Genomic DNA, 19,369 nt, shown 5'->3' with positions numbered 1-19,369 from the left:
CACGCACACTCCTTACCTCACGTTTTTTTTTAGCTAGAAAGCAGTGATTTGTCTAGCTAGCAGACAGTGATTTGTCTAGATAGCAAGCAGTTATTTGTCTAGCTAGCAGGCAGTGATTTGTCTAGCTAGCAGTCAGTGATTTGTATAGCTAGCAGGCAGTGATTTGTCCAGCTAGATTTGTCTAGCTAGCAGGCAGTGACTTGTCTAGCTAGCAGGCAGTGATTTGTATAGCTAGCAGGCAGTGATTTGTCCAGCTAGATTTGTCCAGCTCGCAGGCAGTGACTTGTCTAGCTAGCAGGCAGTGATTTGTCTAGCTAGAAGGCAGTGATTTGTCTGGCTAAACGTCTAGACCAGCAGATGAATCGCCAGCTTATTGCTAGGCGATTTTTATTGAACGCATTTTTTTGGACGCGCACCATCAGTGAACTCTTGATTTGATCGATGGATATTCGATTTTCCCTTGATATTCGATTCCCTTCTGATTTTAGATTTTTTTATGATTTTCGAACTTTCCTGAGTTTAATTTTTTTTCTTCATATTTTACTTTCCTCTGATATTTAGAAAAAGAATGAAGAGTTATTTTAAAAAAAACAATATTGGCCTAATGCTGGTTGTAGTATGTCAGTCCGTCATTCAGTCAGTCATCGCTTATATAATATAGAACCATAAAAGTAACCATCAACACATGCCGTGTGTAATAGATTGAGATAATTGTGAGGTCAAGGGAACTCACTCTTCTGTATTAGTATTATATTTATATTGTTATCTTGAGTGATGTCCCTTACATGTTATGTATATAAGTCTCTTGTGACTTCCGCCCTCTCTCTCTCTCCTCATGGTGTGAATAAACTACTGTTAACAACCAATGTGGCTTCTCGTCAGTGATTACAATCTATCACATTGGCGACGAAGGATAAATAATCCACTAGAAAGAGCACCTACTTACGCAAAAAAGAGGTTTGCTAGAGCATATTAGCTAAGTATTTCTAGAATAATGGCGCTGTATGGCCAAATAAAAGAATTTGATTCGAATGATGAAATCATTCAGGATTACCTAGATTTCACAGTAGGACTCGTCAACCAAACGAGTCAATATCAGAATATGTTGCTGCTTTACGTCATTTAAGTGAATTTTGTGAATTCGGCGATACGCTGTCAGACAGACTATGTGAAAAGTTTGTGACAGGTGTAAACAGCCCTGATATTCAAAGAAAGTTGCTGCTCGAGTCAGATCTAACATTAGAAAAAGCAATACAACTTGCAACTTCATTCCAGCAGTCAGCCGAGGCGGCGAAATCTCTAACGCCTTCAGAGATCCATGCAGTAAACAGCAGGTTAGTCAACAAACACCAACCCCATCAGAGCATTTCAACTTATGCTAAACAGCCTGCACGTTCAAAGCCTAGATCTAAATCTAGTAATAATTATCAAAAATGTCATCGATGCAAAGGTCCCCATGCATCTCATCGGTGCAAGTTCAAGTCTGCAACTTGTTATAAGTGCAGTAAGCAAGGTCACATTGCCAAGGCCTGCTTTGCAAAGTCTTCGTCTGTTGCTAAATCTAGCCAGTCAAGACAGTACCGCAACCAAAGGCAGCACTATGTTAACTCTCACCAAGACTACCTAACCCAACCAATGAACCACTCTACCTGTGAAAATGCTCAAACTGATTCGCAGCCGGATTTCAACCTATTCTCTGTGAAATCAATAAGTCATGCTCCCATCAATGTACCAGTTTATATCAACGGTAAGAGCATCAGCTTCCAACTTGACACTGGAGCATCTCTAATAGTCATCACAAAGAAGGACTTTGACGCTGTCACAGGAGGATCAGTGCCTCTACAACCATGTCACAAGTGTCTAACAACATACACTGGTGACAATGTTCCGGTAATAGGAGAGTGTATGGTTCATGTAAGTTATAATGGTCAAGGTGTTAAACTTCCTCTTCTTGTGGTTGAAGGAAATGGACCACCATTACTAGGTAGGAACTGGTTAAGTGATCTTAAGTTAAATTGGGAGAGCATATTTTCAGTGGTCAAAGCAAGAGAATCTAGCCTTACTTCACTAGATAAAGTTATATCTGAAAATAAATGTGTTTTTGGTAATCTTGGATTACTAAATGATAGAACAGTGAAGATAAGCATTAAAGACACAAATCCAAGATACTGCAAAGCTAGAGTTCCACCTTATGCAATGAGGAATAAAATTGAAAATGAGCTAAGTAGATTGGAATCTAATGGCATCATAAAGAAGGTAGACTATTCCGATTGGGCAACGCCCATTGTGCCAGTGTTAAAGAAGGATGTTTCTGTAAGAATTTGTGGAGACTATAAAACTACACTGAATAAGCAAATAGAACTAAATAGTTACCCTATTCCTAACATTGAGGAAATTTCTTTGAATTTGGCAGGAGGAGACAAATTCACTGAATTAGACTTTAGTCATGCTTACACTCAACTAGAACTGCATCCAGATTCAAAAGTCTATACGACAATAAACACACATAAAGGACTCTACCAATATGAAAGACTATGTTTTGGTATATCATCTAGCCCTGGAATTTTCCAAGCTGTCATGGACAGTATTTTTAAGGATATTCCAAATGTTTGTGTTTACTTTGACAATGTGTACATAACTGGTAAGAATGACACTGAACATCTTAAAACACTTGATAAAGTATTGAAAATTGTTGGTGAAAAAGGTTTAAAGATAAACAAAGATAAATGTCAATTCATGTTGACAGAAATTAGTTTTCTTGGTTATATATTAAGCAAGCAAGGTATCAGACCTCAACCTGAGAAAACAAAAGCCATTAAAGAAGCACCCAAACCTGAAAATACCCAACAACTAAGAGCTTTTTTGGGCTTGATAAATTACTATGCAAAGTTCATAGGGAATCTGTCTGGTAAACTATCACCCTTGTACAAGCTGCTACAGAAAAATGCAACTTGGCACTGGGGTAAACAACAAGATACTGCTTTTAATACAGCAAAAGAGGCTTTGTCTTCTGACACCTTACTAACTCACTATGACCCAGGGAAAAGACTTATATTAACATGTGATGCTTCACCAGATGGTGTAGGAGCAGTCTTGTCCCACAGGGATGAGAAGGGTGACAGACCCATTGCTTTTGCCAGTAGATCTTTGAACCAGGCTGAGAAAAATTATTCTCAGTTAGATAGGGAAGGCTTAGGCATCATTTTTGGTGTTAAGAAATTTCATAAGTTTCTGTTTGGTAGGAAGTTCACCATCTTTACAGATCATAAACCATTGCTAGGTTTATTTGGAGAAAACAAAACCCTACCTGAGCATGCCTCACCAAGAATTCAAAGATGGGCTATCACACTAACTGCATACAATTATGAATTGAAATACAAACCTGGATCTGAGAATAGTGCAGATAGTCTTAGTAAATTACCTTTAAAAAAAAACCAAAGCCTTAGCTATATACCAGAAGATGTATTTGTTCTCTTCACTATCATGGATAACTCCAATATAAATGTGAATGATATTAAAAGAGAAACACAAAAAGATGAGTGCTTGATAAAAGTATATGAGCACTGTAAAAATGGTTGGCCTGAAGAGTCTGTGAATGATGACTTAAGGCCATATTAAATAAGAAATAAAAACCTTTGTGAAGATAATATTAAAGATGGAGAAGATGCAGTCCATTATCAGTCAGAGTTGCCTAAACAAAGTATTTGTAACTTAATAAATGATTATGGTGATATGGCAATTTCAAATGTTTTAAAGAGAATACATTAGTAAGAAGGAATGTGATCATCAAACAACTTTGCTAACATCATTAGCACTTACAGGAACTAAAAGAAACTAAAAGGGTAACATCAAAGGTAAATACCAAACAGAAGAAGCTAAAGGTGACAATGAAAGAGTAAACAGGTTATTAGCCAAATACCGCACAACTTCTCATATAACAACAGATGTTGCACCATGCGAATTGCTATGTGGTAGGAAAATTAAAACTCATCTTGACCTACTACATCCAACTGTTCAAAGGTCTGTTTCCCAACATCAACATACACAAAAAGTAAATCATGACAAATCATCCATTGAAAGAGAATTTGCAGTTAATGAGAATGTGTATCTAAGAAACTATGGGAGAAGGGAAAAATGGATACCAGGTCAAATTGTTCAATGTACAGGACCTGTGTCTTATAAAGTAAAAACAAATGATGGACTTATTGTCCGTAGACATGCAGACCAGTTAAAAATAACTTGTGCAGATAATAAGTGTGAATCTATCAATCCCACCAAATCTGATCAGTTCACACCAACTCAGTTTGTTCCACAACCAAGTTCTGTTGATATGAGTGAACCAAGTTGTCTGGAGTCAGAAAATGTAAATTCTGGAGTTAATGATTTAAATCCTAGACCTCCTGAGATAGAGAATCCAAATGGTCAGAATATTGAGTCACCAAATCAAAAGCCACTGAGAAGGTCAAACAGGACAATCAAAGTCCCAAATAAGTTAGACCTATGATTTTAAAGGTCAAAAGGACTTTGACATCATTGTTTGTATTTTAATTGTGTTGTAACATATTGTGCATTGTTTGTAAGGATGTAATCTACCATAGTGTTCATGTTACAATATAATTGGTGATTTTAGGATACTATCAATTGTTCTATTGAGAGATGTGTTATTGTGTTCTAAGGGTAAAGGGATGTAATAGATTGAGATAATTGTGAGGTCAAGGGAACTCACTCTTCTGTATTAGTATTATATTTATATTGTTATCTTGAGTGATGTCCCTTACATGTTATGTATATAAGTCTCTCGTTACTTCCGCCCTCTCTCTCTCTCCTCATGGTGTGAATAAACTACTGTTAACAACCAATGTGGCTTCTCGTCAGTGATTACAATCTATCACACCGTGCATTTTACTTGCATCATATTGTCTTATTATTACTAACGAGATAAATGGCCCATTGAGGGAGAGATACAACGGGCGCTAGGTTGATAGTGTTGTCTCTTTTCTATAAACCTAAACCACAACCAAAATCACCACCTTAACTTCAAATCAAACCGGAAACGAACCATGACAACGGAAACGGATTTTATCCAGAATCGGCATTTAAATCGGATTTAAGCTTGATACATTGATATAGTCGTAGCCATACCCCTAAACCTTGCACTTAATCTCAATCATGACAAAAGTCGCATTTAGAGTTTCTTTCAGACGACTCTACAAGGGGGTGCGGTTTCCACCCTGCTCCCCCTCACCCCAATGTCTACCGTCCCATTCAACGAAATAGAACATTATACTTTTACCAGTGTCCCTGAAAATTTAGTCCACCCCCACCCCCGAAAATGTCTAGCACCCCATCCCCTCCGGGGAGGAAAAAGTCTGAAAGAAACATTGGTCATATTTGTTTATTACAAACTAAAGGCAGAGCATGCGTCTATAATCTAGAACTTTTCCTACTTATGGCCGATAAACCTTACTAAAGTAGACAGTGTTTCTTTCCGGGGGTGGCTCACTTGAATTTTTGCAGGGGCGAATACAACTCTTCGAGACGGGGAAGGCCGACACTGGTAAAAGTATATATTTTCTATAAAAAATTATATTTCATGGAGGGGGGGATTTAGACGTTCTATTCTACCAGGGGGAGGGGGGAGGGGCAGAGTTGCATATTAAAAAAACTCTGCACGCAAAATGACATATATAATATAAGCGGGCTGGTAGTGTGTCAGTTCGTCATCGCTATAGATTGTGGAAGTCTCTCCATGGGCGCGGACGCCCGGACAAACATGTCGTTTGGCGGCGGTTTAGATGACGACGCGTGTTCGGAGAGGAGAGATGCCTGAGCGAACGTGAGAGCGTTGGCTCTTAATTTATTTTACCGCAATTTAATTTTTGTGAATATCCATGTTCACGCCACAGTGTTACCGACACCCGCGCGAAGCGCGCTGCACAGAAGGAATATTCGCCCAATGCAGGAACCCGCACCCGCGCGGTTAACTCTGAGGTAATACCCTTATCCCCACCGTGGCGAAGCGCGCAGCGCGGTAAACTCTGAGGATACCGACACCCGCGCGCAGCGCTGTGCGTTAAAAAATATCCGCACCAATGCGGGGACTGGGGACCCTCATCCGCGTGCAGCGCGGTAAACTCTGAGGTAATATCCATATCCACACCGTGGCGAAGCACGGGTATAAGCTAGTTTAACCCTTTCCCCGGCGACTGGGTGTAATCCACCCGAAGTCGCTATATTTTTGCTCATATCTCGAGTCTCGTTTTATAAATTTTTCTGGGCCTCATTCCCATCTATAAGGTGGTTGGGGTGAACACACTGAAGGTTGTAAATTTTAAAAATATGCGTAAAAAATTTTTTTATGAGGGTTTGAATTTTTTTTATACGGTCCCTGGCAACTGGGTGTAAGACACCCGTACACAATTTTAAATGGAAAAAATATTTATAGCTTATAATCTGGCTTCTAAATATTTGTTTTTATACATTGTGGGTTAAGTCATTGTGTTACATTTTCAAAGTTTAACTATAAATTAACAATCTGAAGGTATTTGAGTGACAAAAATATCAAACATGATTGAAGTAATCAACTTTTTTATTAAAATAATAGAATATTAACACATTTTAATCATTTGCACCTCAGAGAGCACAGTTGTTAGATAAAATTAAAATAACTGGACATTTCCTTTTGCTGACAGGGAACTTTTGTTTTCTTTGACAAAATATGGGCATTTAGTGATGTTACATGAGTCACATGCCCAAAATATTTTAATTCTATACTGATCGGAGTTGCTTGGTATTGATTGGATAAATCTACTCCCACCTCTAAAATCAACCAGTTGCCCAATTAGTAATGATCTCTCCAGAAACATAACACATTGCTAAATTTGTATGGAATATCTACCATAATGGGAGCAAATATACAATGAGCCTAAAGTAATGGACGGTTAGTTATTGTTTTCAAAGTGAATATGACCCAGAAGGTTGCTGAATCTCTTCATAGAAAATTCTGCCTTCAAAAACTTCCATAAGCAGAACTGAATTGACATACAACTAAATTGTTATTCTGCAGTGTGCCAGTGTCTCCTTTGCTTTCTCTCCATGCCTGCTAATGCAGTCAAATATTGGTTGTATTATTTTTTGTATTCATGTACAGAAGAAATATTTTGAGTCAGGCTGCTTATATTTTTCCTGGGATTAGCACTTCTGGCAGTGGTCTGGTGTACTGTCACTTTGTCTTCCCAGAAAATATTTATTTTTCTTCACTTTGCACCATCAGTTTCATTTCATTATGGGTGCCAACTGTTGACAAATTATTGATAGATGAAATGCAGTATATTGGGTAGACCTCGTCATCAGAGCTGCTTGAAACTGAACCAGCATTGTCTTCAAGTAATGATGGCTGCCATTCTTCATCTTCTACCTCTGATACTGATGGCTGCCATTCTTCATCTTCTACCTCTGATACTGATGGCTGCCATTCTTCATCTTCTACCTCTGATACTGATAGTTCAGACTCAAAACTTGTTAATAATTTTCACCTGCTATACTAAAACTGGCAAATATATTCCTTTATCATTATAGCACTTGAGTTTAGACAAAAGCATAAGACTTGTTTCTATTGTGTTCTCAATAAAATTTATGACTATTTTTAAACCTTACTCTCAGGGTCACAACCTGTAGAACACCCACCCCACTCCCAGTTTGATCAATTCATTGCCCAGTATCAACTTTCAAGCAGCATTACAAAGTTGTTTTGCCTTTTTATCCTCATTCGTTCTCCTAATGAGGTTAATGTCAAGTTACTCTAAAATGCTCGACTGTCTCTATCTACATTCCAGAGCTCCCTAAAAGAGTACAAATCACCATTTATGTCCTCCCACAGGCAATCTTACCCCTGCATTTCATTAACCTATTGTAACTCTAAACGACAGTTCTGTCTGTAACTGCAAGTCAGAGCTCCAGCAAAGAGTATAAATCACTACATGTGTCCACCCACAGGTTAACTCTTGTCTGAGAATCCCATCAACCTGTAGTATCATATTACAGCTCTCCTATTGACAACAACATGTCTTGTGTTCCCCATGGCCACAATGCTCTGAATACCTTAACTGTGTCAGTATTGTTACCCACCACACAATGAACAAAGAAAAGAATTTACTATAAAAAGTGTCCGGGTGTGATCCACCCAGTTGCCAGGGACAGGGTACCAAATATGTTGCCGGGGAAAGGGTTAAGATAGACAAATTATTTAGGCGTTAATGCCAGTGTTTTTAATTAGCCACAGTTTTTACTCTTTCGCATAACGTGAAGAAAAAAATTAAATACACGCACATTGCTAAAACATAATAAATAGATCAAAGTAATATAATATTATCGCTTATATCCCTAGAAAATAAACCGGGAGTGATCTCCCCTAAACTTTCGCGAATATTCTTATATAAAACAATAGGGGATGGGAACTCGGCTATAGACATGATTTTCAATCCATTTTAAATACTTAAAGTTTTAAAAATAGAAAAAAATCTCGTAGACAAAATAATTGCACACCAAGTGAACGCCAAATAAAAAAGTGCATAGTAGTGCGCAATATTATTAGTATTTTAAAAATTTACATTAGTTTTTTCAGAATTCGGAAGTAGCGTAAATTACTATTTCCGGTCAACGGAAATGACTCAAGATTTAACAGAAGGTAGAGATATACATCTTTTACTTACATGTGAAATTTCATTTATCTATCTGAAATAGTACTCAAGTTATAGGCTTTTGAAAAATTCAAAGTAGAAAAGGTACCACTTCCGGTTATCGGAAATCGCTCAAAAGTTGATACGGATCTACGATTTTGATAAAATATTTATATATGAAATTTCATCAACCTAGCTGTAACGGTACTCAAGTTATCGTGTTTACACACGGACAGACACACACACACACAGACATACGGACAGAATTGCAAAGCACAGTTTTTCAGACTGGATTACGCATAAAACCTCTTAATTTTGATAAATCTGAATTGATAATTTTTGCTCGATTAAAATAAGTCCTCTATACTTCGGATGTGATGAAGGACTGAGGTGTAATACGGTGAAAACTGTTAAAATTTCAAGTGATTTTTGTGCACGATTACAATACTTTCTCTATATGCACCTACTTCGAATATACGAGAAAGTAAAAATTGATAAATTAATAACAGCAGGGTAACAAAAAGTAATTACATAACATGTTTTATAATTATGCCATGGGAGTTAATTTAAAAAAGAAAATCAAATCACGCTAATACAATGTGAATAAGAATTACGCGGAAGAGTAAGAGCGCATTATTATATATCGAATAATATCATTAAAATGGACTGATAAAGTGCAATGTGGTAGGTAAAACACGGATAATTTAAATACTGCATTTTATATTTTTTATACAATGAACCATATTTTACTTATTATTATTTTTAATGATTAACAGTTTAGAAGCCGTTCCTAAATGTCCTCTATGTTTACTACTATTGTTCGGTTTGAAGACAATCTGGGTTTTTTTTATAGTCGTTCACTAAATTGAATCAAGCGCGTCCGCCGGCGCTCCGGCAGGGTTCGATTTCGCGCCCTGGGTTATCAAGTGAGCGCTTTGGTGCATACTTTCGTTTTAAATTGTGCGATAAGTTGTGGGTAAAACGGTTACTATAGTCGTTCACTAAATCGAAACCAGAGCGTCCACTGGCGCCCCAACAGAGTACGATTTGGCGTGCCGGGATAGACTGTGAGCACTATGCTTTAACGTTTGCATTTTGTTTTATTTAATGCGTTACTGTTTGCGTTTTGGTTTGCGTTTGTGTTTGCGTGTTACGTTTGCGTTAGCGTTAGCGTTTGTGTTTGTGTTTGTGTTTGTATTTGCATTCGGTTTATGTTTTCATTTTATTTTGTGTTTGCATTGTGTTTGTGTTTGCGTTTGTGTTTGCGTTTTTTTGTGTGTTTTGTTTGTGTTTTTTTTTTAGAGTTAGTGTTTGTGATTGTGTTTTCTTTAGTGTTATATTTAGTTTTGTTCTCTTCAAAAGTTGGTACATTTAAATGAATCACAGTGGCGGAGAACGGGTGTGCAATTAGTACATATATAACAGTAATGTTGCTGGCACTTCCAATAAAATCAGGGAATAGAATTTTAAAAATTAAATACTGTAGTTTTAAATAAAACTAGACTACCCGTTATAATTAGTTAACTGTGGGTTTTGGGGGTCATCCATAAATGAAATCACGTCTGTCACTTATCATCACAAAATAACCAGATCCCACATTCAAAAAGAAGACACACCTCAGACGTTTTGGTCTTTTAAAAACACTGATTTCGGTTGAGCATGGGTCCGACCACACTATCCCTTCATATACTGACGTCACAGAAACAGGTGAACTCTTCTTCACCTGCCCTGTATCCCACCAAGTTCCGAAAGGTAACTTTATCAATCACATCTTTTAAAAAAAATTGAAAAAACATATTGACATGATGTGTCTTAAACCCTTACGACCCGCATGGTAACCTAATACGCTAACATCTTAACTAATAGGCTCGTAGAATTAGGGATGTAACTACTGATATATTTTATTTTTATTCTAGATCTATAACTTTTTCCCTTCGACAGCTGATTTGTAGATTCTAGATCTAGAGAAATTTATTGTATACTTAAATGAAAAGGACTGTTGAAAATTGATTTTAGTGTTGGAAAGTAATAAAAATAGCAAACGGACATACCGTTAAAGCTATAGCCGACAGAAAATTGGCTTTATAATGCGTTAAACTTTTAAATGGGCAGCAAAATATTCAATGGAAGCCGCCATTATTGTTGTAAAAAGTAAATAAATCATGTGACATCACTATAAGTAAAGTCATTGTTCTGAACTTTTATAATTAATGTGGTTAATCTACCAATGAATAAATCAATACATTCATTAAAGTCTTAAAATTAATGTGTGATTAACAGTCTGTCTGCAAATCTCGACGTTTTACACCTCCTTGAGTCGGAAAAACATAGTTTTGCAATCTTGTCCGTATGTCTGTGTGTGTCTGTGTGTGTGTGTCTGTGTGTGTGTCTGTAAACACGATAACTTGAGTACCATTACAGCTAGGTTTAGGAAATTTCACATTTAGGTATTATATCAAAATCTTAGACCGTATCAACTTTTGAGCGATTTCCGATAATCGGAAGTGGAACTTTTTCTACTTTGAATTTTTCAACAGCCTATAATTTGAGTACTATTTCAGATGGATAAATGAAATTTCACTAGTAAGTAAAAGATCTAATTAACTACCTTATGTCAAATTTTGAGTCCGGAAGTAGTACTTTACGCTATTTCTGATTTCTCAAAAAGCGCATGTGAATTTATAAAGTACTAATAATATTCCGCACTATTATGCACATTTATTTGGCGTTCACTTGGTTTGCAACTCTTTTTCCTACGAGATTCTATTCTATTTTAAAAAGTGTAAGTAATTAAAAATGGATTAAAAACTATGTCTATATCCCGAGTTGCCATCCCCTGTTGTTTTATATAAGAATATTCGAGAAAGTTTAGGGTAGATCACTCCCGGTTTATTTAATTAGCTACTGTTATTGTGTTTTTTAAAGATCAATTTTTAACATAATGATAATGTATGGGTTAGATCACTGTATTGATCACACACCTCTTTACTGGTAAGTGAAAAAAACAATATTTACAAAAATTTACCAGTTTCAAACGCTATGATTTTGGCGGCATTGTACTTTTGTACCTCATTACGCGTTTTCCCAAATTAAGATCAGTTCGGGGTGGGTTGGGAGGGAGGGGATTTAACTTCATTCACCACTGTCCGGTCACTTAAGGTCAATTATCCTACCCAGCATATACCTAGGTGTGACATTGATGTCGCTCTACTCAATAGTCTGTCCAATTTTCGGTGGTGAGATGGGGTGGGGGGGGGGGGGGGATTTATCAACTCATAGTGAACATAGCGTCAGTTTTTAAATAACTGTTCTAAATATACATATACAATTATACATATATACTGATTCAGAAATAGATTTAAATAAATAAAAGTGGCATTATGACTGTAAAATGTTTTTTACAGAGGGGTTCATACCCCTTCCCCCCCCCCCACCTACGCCACTATCTCAGCTGCTGTCACCTTTATGTTCCGTTTACTATTTACTTTTATGTTACTCTTCATTTATGTTTCATAACTTTCCTTTAAATTCTTATAATACATTTTTAAATTTAAATAAACCGGGAGTGACATCCCCTAAACTTTCTCGAATAATTATATTAATAAATAATAAATATCACTACAGGGAATTGCAAGTTGGGATATAGACATGATTTTTAATTACTTAAATTTTTTTCAAATAGAATAGAATCTCGTAGAAAAAATAATTACGCACCAAGCGAACGCCAAGCAAAATGTGCATAATAGTGCAGAATATTATTAGTACTTTATAAATTCACATGCGTTTTTTTTAAAAAATCAGAAATAGCGTAAATTACTACTTCTCCGATTAACGGAAATTACTCAAAATTTGAAAGAAGACAGAAAATTATATCTGTTACTTACAGATGAAATTTCATTTATCTATCTGAAATAGTACTCAAGTTATAGGCTTTTGGAAAATTGAAAGTTGAAAAAGTTCCACTTCCGGTTATTGGAAATCACTGAAAAGTTGAAACGGATCTACAAATTTGATATAATACTTATATATGAAACTAGCGTACCCGACCCCCGCGCGTTGCCGCGGCGATAGAAGAAAGTCTGACGAAATATATTAGAAGGATATCACCAATGCATTACCAATCATATGTTCTTAAACGCGTGTCCTTCTTTTCTAAAACTCTGTTATTTAAATGTAAACAATGCTTGCGCTTGGATAATAATTATCGGGACACGGGTTTTCCTACACTACCGCAAGAAAACCTTGAGTGTACATTAATCACTAACCGAAATAATGAGGTAGGACACACTTCGGTGACCACCCATGTGTCAGGGACGTAAAGGGGCGCTCTCAGGAGCCCCCAACCCCCCGATTACACTACCGCATAGGCGCAGCGTACGAGCCCTGGCTCCTTAAAACTAACAGGCGCCATCGTGCTCATAGGATAACCCAGCGTGCCAATAGCATCATGTTAATAATGATGCAGATTTCTTCATTCGCTTAAGTGACATAAATGAACAGAAATTTTTTCTTTAACACGTAAAAAAATTATTTGACGTGTTTTAAACATCAGTGTGACTGATGCAATATGCTAGCGTTACTAATGGTCTATTATTAGATGCTCGATCTCAATTTCTGACTGGATCGTCAAATAATAGATACTTATTGCATCATTCGCAAGGTGACGAAACTCTGCAGTAGGCTCCTCATATTAAAAAAAGTTATTTTTTCATCTTTCGCAAGGTGACGAAACTGTACAGAAGCATTTCCTCGCGTTACAAAGTTATTTTTTAGAAGCGTGTTGTTGTTTTACCGCTGAATATAGTAGTAGTACCCCTTACTCGCTATGCAGGACGCTCGATTAACGGATGCCAAGTGCCAACATAGTCGCTGTAAAACTCTGGGCGCCAAACCGTGTATTGACAAAAATTGTACCCTACATGGCGCCGCCCATAAGAAACTTTAGTTTTCTTTTTCGCAGAAATACTCTCGGGAGTATTCTCATCTACTCCTTAAAGTTTCATGGCACTCCGATGAACCGCATCCGAGTTTTATTTTTTATATACCGTGTATAGAGAAAAAAATCGCTCCCCCCGGGGGGCAACCCCCTTGCAATATTAAAAAATATTTTGTTTGCAGAACCCTACCATTGAGTGATCTAATCATCTCCCCAAAGTTTCATGGTACATGAATGAACGGTGTGAAACCGAAATAGAATTTTATTTTTATAAACCGTATGTAGAGAAAAAAAAATCGCGCCCTGCCGGGGCGCTACCCCTGCGAATTTGAAATTGTTTTTAGCGCAAAAGCCTCCCCAGGAGTATTCTCAACATCATCCCAAAGTTTCATGGCGATCGTGTGAACGATGTCACGTCAATTCACTTTTATTATTTTTATATACGGTATATAGAGAAAAATCGCACCCTCCCGTGGCGCCGCCCTTGTGAAATTAAAAATGATATTTTTTTACAGAACCCTTCCTTAAAGGGTTCTAATTAACCTACCAAAGTTTGAAAGCTATCAGATGAATGGAGTCAAAATAAAAAATCGACTTTTATTTTTATATACCGTATATAGAGAAAAACAGATCGCGGCCTGCCGGGGCCCCACCCCTGCGAATTTGAAATTTTTTTTTCGCAGAAACCTCCCCAGGAATATTCACAACTACTTCCCAAACTTTCACGACGATATGATGAAAGGTGTAGTAATGCATAAGGGACAAACAAACAGACAGAAAAACACACATACATTGCTTTATATATATAGATTTCATCAACCTAGCTGTAACGGTACTTAAGTTATCTTGTTTACAGACACACACACCAGTGGCGGAACTAGAAAAAATGGGCCACCCCGCAAACAAAATTTGTGGGCCCCCCATATATATATATATATATATATATATATATATATATATATATATATATATATATATATATATATATATATAAAACAAGGTTCGCTCTCAATTTTAAAAAAATCCATCTGGTACACGAATAAATCAGAGGTTTTCCAACACACGAGCTGGCCCCTTTCTAAATCTAGTCCAACACACCAAGCTGAGGCTTTCATCAAAACGTTACTAACCGTGTGCCCTGTTTTCCAGAAGTTGAATTAATGTCGGCAGTTCATTTCTTGGATCTTAGGGCGCGGGTTTGTCCACACTACCAACTAGACACGCCAAGGCATGCTGTAAATCTCTCGGCGACGGCCCAGGTGTCAGGGGAGTCATGGGGCTCTTGGAGCTACCGGTTACATTACTGCACGGGTGATGGGTGTGACACATTGTTTCTTCCGGCAGAGCTCCCCCCTCCCCTCCCCCGAAAACAGTCTACCCTGGAAGAAACATTGGTGCAACACCTAATTAGATTTAGTCATCGAGTGTTGTAGCGAGACTTATTCCTAGTGTTGTGGGAACTTTTAAACGACTGTCTGTGGGGGCCAACTTGCTCATATGTGAATCGCTCAGGATGAGCCAGTTGTATTCAAGTAGTAACCTCATCCGCTTATGCAGGATCACGGGGCGCTAAATCACATATTTCCGTTAGGAGTCCCCACTCAAATATGTACAAATGTTAGGCCTATGACAGAAAGTTCCAGAAACCTTTGCGGGGCTGTACTCAACAGCTTCCCAAGTTTTCATGGCGATTGGGTGAATGATGCAGTAATGCATAATAATAATAGAGAGAAAAATGTTTTTCACATGTACAACTGTATGTGGCCAGGTCACGCGTTGGATAACCTTCTGATTTAGGGGAGGGGGGGGTTAACAAAAAGCCAGACCCTCACACACCCCCACCTCAATGACTATTAATAATGTTCAATTAATTCTAAACGTTCTAAATAATTTCTAAATAATTATATAAAAAATAATCTTACCTGCCCTGTTTTGTGAATTAGATGTGCTTAATACTATGAAAGTAAATTAATATGTGTTGACTAGATCTAGTGCTGTCTAGTGTCTGACAAAATGTGCTGAAGTGGTGAATCGTACGGTTAGGAAGTAGTTCATAAACGATACATTTATCTCCTCGATACTTGTGAGGTTGAGAAAGAGGGATGGGATAGGGGTCGGCTCGGGAAAAAACTTGAAAGGGACAACAAAACGCCTTGATCTATGTACGTCAGCATCGCCCATTGTAAAACTTACTCAGGGGAGATAATTTGAAGTATAGGCCTTAAAAGTTTACTATATTTCTTGTAAAATCAAAAACAAGTAAACGTATATAAAACTGAAGTTTATAGTATTATATTATTTTTTAAAAATTATTTGTACGATACAAGATAGTACAGGATACAAATTCAACCACTATCACAAACACATATTAACATTGAAAAATGTACAATGGATTTCGGGTCCCCTACCAATGCCGCAAATAAGAACCGCGCATCATTAAAGTATTGAAAGCCCACTTCATATCAATGTAGCGGCTTTTCGTGCTATGGACTTTGTTGTTTTTTTAAAAGAATTTTGCCGGCGACAGCGTGTGTTTGATTGTAGGGAAATAGAACTCGGCCTTGACGATGGTTAAAAAATACAACTATAAATAACTGTTTTAAATATGTAAAGAATTTGTCGACAATTTTTTAACCCCCTTTTTGGTCCCCATCCCCTGCCCCATCCGCCACAGTATACTTTGGAGGATCGGTTAAACAGTTACGTGTCCTCTATTTAGCTATCAAAGGGAGGGGGGGGGGGGGGCAACGAGTCAAAGAAGTCATTCAAAATTTGAAGAGTTGCATATATTTTACACTGTAGTTTGTGTAATGGATTTTATCTTTTGCGGAAGAGCGTGGTATAGTGACTGTAAAATAAAGATAATCGTACCGCAGCTACAGTGTTTTTCTTTTACAAACCAAATATTAAGGCAAAAATTAAATTCAAAATTTAAAAAAAAAAAAAAAAAATTGGTCAGCCGTGGGCCCCTAAACGGCCTCCCCCCCCCCCCCCCCCCCCGCGCATTGCGGGGTCTGGCGGGACTGTAGTTCCGCCCCTGTTCCTCAGGTAAATGAACAACTACTGACTAGTGTCTTTAACAAAATGTGCAGAAGTGGTCAGTTTACAGTTCATAGACGGTTCGTTAATCTATGCATTACATCTTATTGTAAGAGTAAGGGTGTGGTGAGGGGTAGAAGTGAGGGGTAAGGGGGAGGGGGGGGGAGAGTTGGGAAGGGAAGGGGACAAGAAAGCGCCGATAAACATCTACATCGATAGTGCCGACTTTTTCCGATCGTCTAGAAGACCAGGATAGTCGCCTCGCCGCAACATTTCCCCAGCCCGATTTCAAAGCGTACCGGCACAGTCAAATTTCAGATGATTCGTCTTTGAAGTTGTCTATATGTCTGGCGGTCTCTCGAGCTATAGTCAGTGCATTTTTCTCAAAGACGTTTGCCGACTATCGTGTTTGTTTGTAACTGTACAAGAAAGATAACTCGACCTCCACCGATTTTTTTTTTTACATTTTTTAAAAATAATTTAGCCAGGATTTTTGGGCCCCCAATAGGTTTGGGCCCCCCCCCCCCGCATTGCGGGGTCTGGCGGCACTGTAGTTCCGCCCCTGACACACACACACACACACACACACAAACAGACAATATTGCAAAACTGTGTTTTTCCGAATCAAGGAGGTGTAAAAACGTCGAGATTTGCACGTCTACAATACTTTCTCTATACTCCATGTACGAGAAAGTAAAAATCAATGTACATTTAATTGGTTTAAAAAAAAATATTCGAAAATGACCCCATCATTTTTTCACCAGGTCATCAAGATGCTGGTGTTGGTTGTTGTCATGTTCGGCTTGTGCTGGTTGCCACTGCACACGTTTTTTCTTGTCATTGACTTCAACCCGCATCTGATGAGCAATCAGACAGAGGGGGAGGAGCGGACGTTCACCGTCTTATTCTATACGGCCTTCTGGCTCGCAATGTCCAACTCCTGCGCTAATCCAATCATTTATGGCTTTACCAATGAAAGCTTTCGGGTAAGTTAAAAAAATCTACATTTTTATGAGGTATTACAAATTTCTAAAGTAAATACAGAAATGCATTTAATGAAACTAATAATCTTGCATTTATATTAAAACTTATAGATAATACAATTTCATGTATAAAGTACCATTAAATCTATTTAACGCGCTATTATACAAAAAATTTTCGAGTTGATTTAGTGCGCAATTGATTTTAGTCATATAACTCTACTGTATAAAAAACTTTAAAAATAATGAATAAATAAACCGAGAGTGATCTCCCCTAAACTTTCTCGAATATTTTTATATAACACTACGGGAGATGGCAACTTGGAATATAGACATGATTTTTAATCAGTGGCGGAACTAGAAAAAAAAGGCTCCCCCGCAAAGAAAAAATTAGGGCCCCCTATATATGTACATATATTTACATATATATACATATATATATATATATATATATATATATATATATATATATATATATATATATATATATATATATATATATATATATATATATATATATATATATATATATATATATATATATATATATATATATCCTGACTGAGTAATTTAGTCTACTTCAGGGGTCGGCAACCTGCGGCTCGCGAGCCGCATGCGGCTCTTTTGATATCAAGATGCGGCTCTCCAGCTCCTTGAACAAATACTAATAATCTTAATAAAAAAATAAAATATTTGAAATAAAAAAAAATGTTAGTGGCTCTTTAAAACCAGGGAAATTATAAAAATTGTAACTTTTGGCTCTTCCGCTTCATAAGGTTGCCGACCCCTGGTCTACTTCATTGCAATAAATAACCATTCTGAGCGAACAAACCAGAAAAAATTTAGTTTAAACTCATCTTGTGTTACACAAATATTATGAACAGGCTGGTCAAAAATATATAAATACGTTAGCTTGATTCGTGAATGGTTTCTCGCGTTATGTTTATTTTTTTCATTTTTGGCTTTTATAATATCAATTTTGAAAACATTGATTTTTATATCTATACTATTGTATAGTATGTCTTATTTAAGTAACAATTCAGAGAATAAATTGCTTTTTAATATACATAGTACAAAACTATTTAAATGAGCTTCGTGGGCATCCCTATTTTAAAAAAGGGCAGTAAGTCATGGAAGTAGTGGGAATGTTTACCTACCTTTCAAACTATAGCTCTTGTAGATTTTAAAATATTTTTCTACGCAACAATCTCTGCTACAGTAGACCTGTTGTTGTTTTTTTTTTTTTTTTTTTTTTTTGCAAAACCACTTTCAAGATGCATGAAAAACATAATTTTTTGAAAAAAAAAGTCAATGTTTTTTGGTCGGAACTGGGCCCCTAAACATCCTGGGCCCCCCCGCATTGCGGGGTCTGGCGGTATGGTAGTTCCGCCCCTGTTTTTAATCCATTTTTAATTACTTACACTTTTAAAAATAGAATAGAATCTCTTAGGAACGCCAAAAAGTACGTGTATAATATTGAGGAATATTATTAGTTCTTTATAAATTCACATGCGTTTTTTTGAGAAATCAGAAATAGCGTTAATTACTACTTCTGGTCAACGAAAATCACTCAAAATTTGATAGAATGCAAAGAATTAGATCTTTTACTTACATGTGAAATACGATTTATCTATCTGAAACAATACTCAAGTTATAGGTTTTTCAAAAATTGAATGTACAAAAAGTTCCACTTCCGTTTACCGGAAATCGCTGAAAAGTTGATGAAGAACTACAAA

At 37.0% G+C, this 19,369-nt stretch overlaps 1 protein-coding gene across 1 annotated transcript in view; it reads left to right on the top strand.

Annotated features, from left to right (window-relative positions):
* LOC131955903 (pyroglutamylated RF-amide peptide receptor) overlaps window positions 1–19,369 on the top strand; it is a gene marked incomplete at its 5' end in the record, with an annotated part of 39,033 nt that overhangs the window by 16,804 nt on the left and 2,860 nt on the right. Inside the window, one exon of the mRNA XM_059320210.1 lies at window positions 17,418–17,639. Within this exon, the coding sequence (XP_059176193.1) occupies window positions 17,418–17,639 (222 nt within the window). The remainder of the gene's footprint in view (window positions 1–17,417; window positions 17,640–19,369) is intronic.

The sequence above is a fragment of the Physella acuta genome, unplaced genomic scaffold (genome assembly GCF_028476545.2).
Source record: "Physella acuta isolate Inbredline_101_S28 unplaced genomic scaffold, ASM2847654v3 ptg001114l, whole genome shotgun sequence".
In the NCBI taxonomy this organism is placed as follows: domain Eukaryota; kingdom Metazoa; phylum Mollusca; class Gastropoda; family Physidae; genus Physella; species Physella acuta.
The sequence above is the reverse complement of the archived record's forward strand: the minus strand, read 5'-3'. Positions and strand labels throughout refer to the sequence as shown.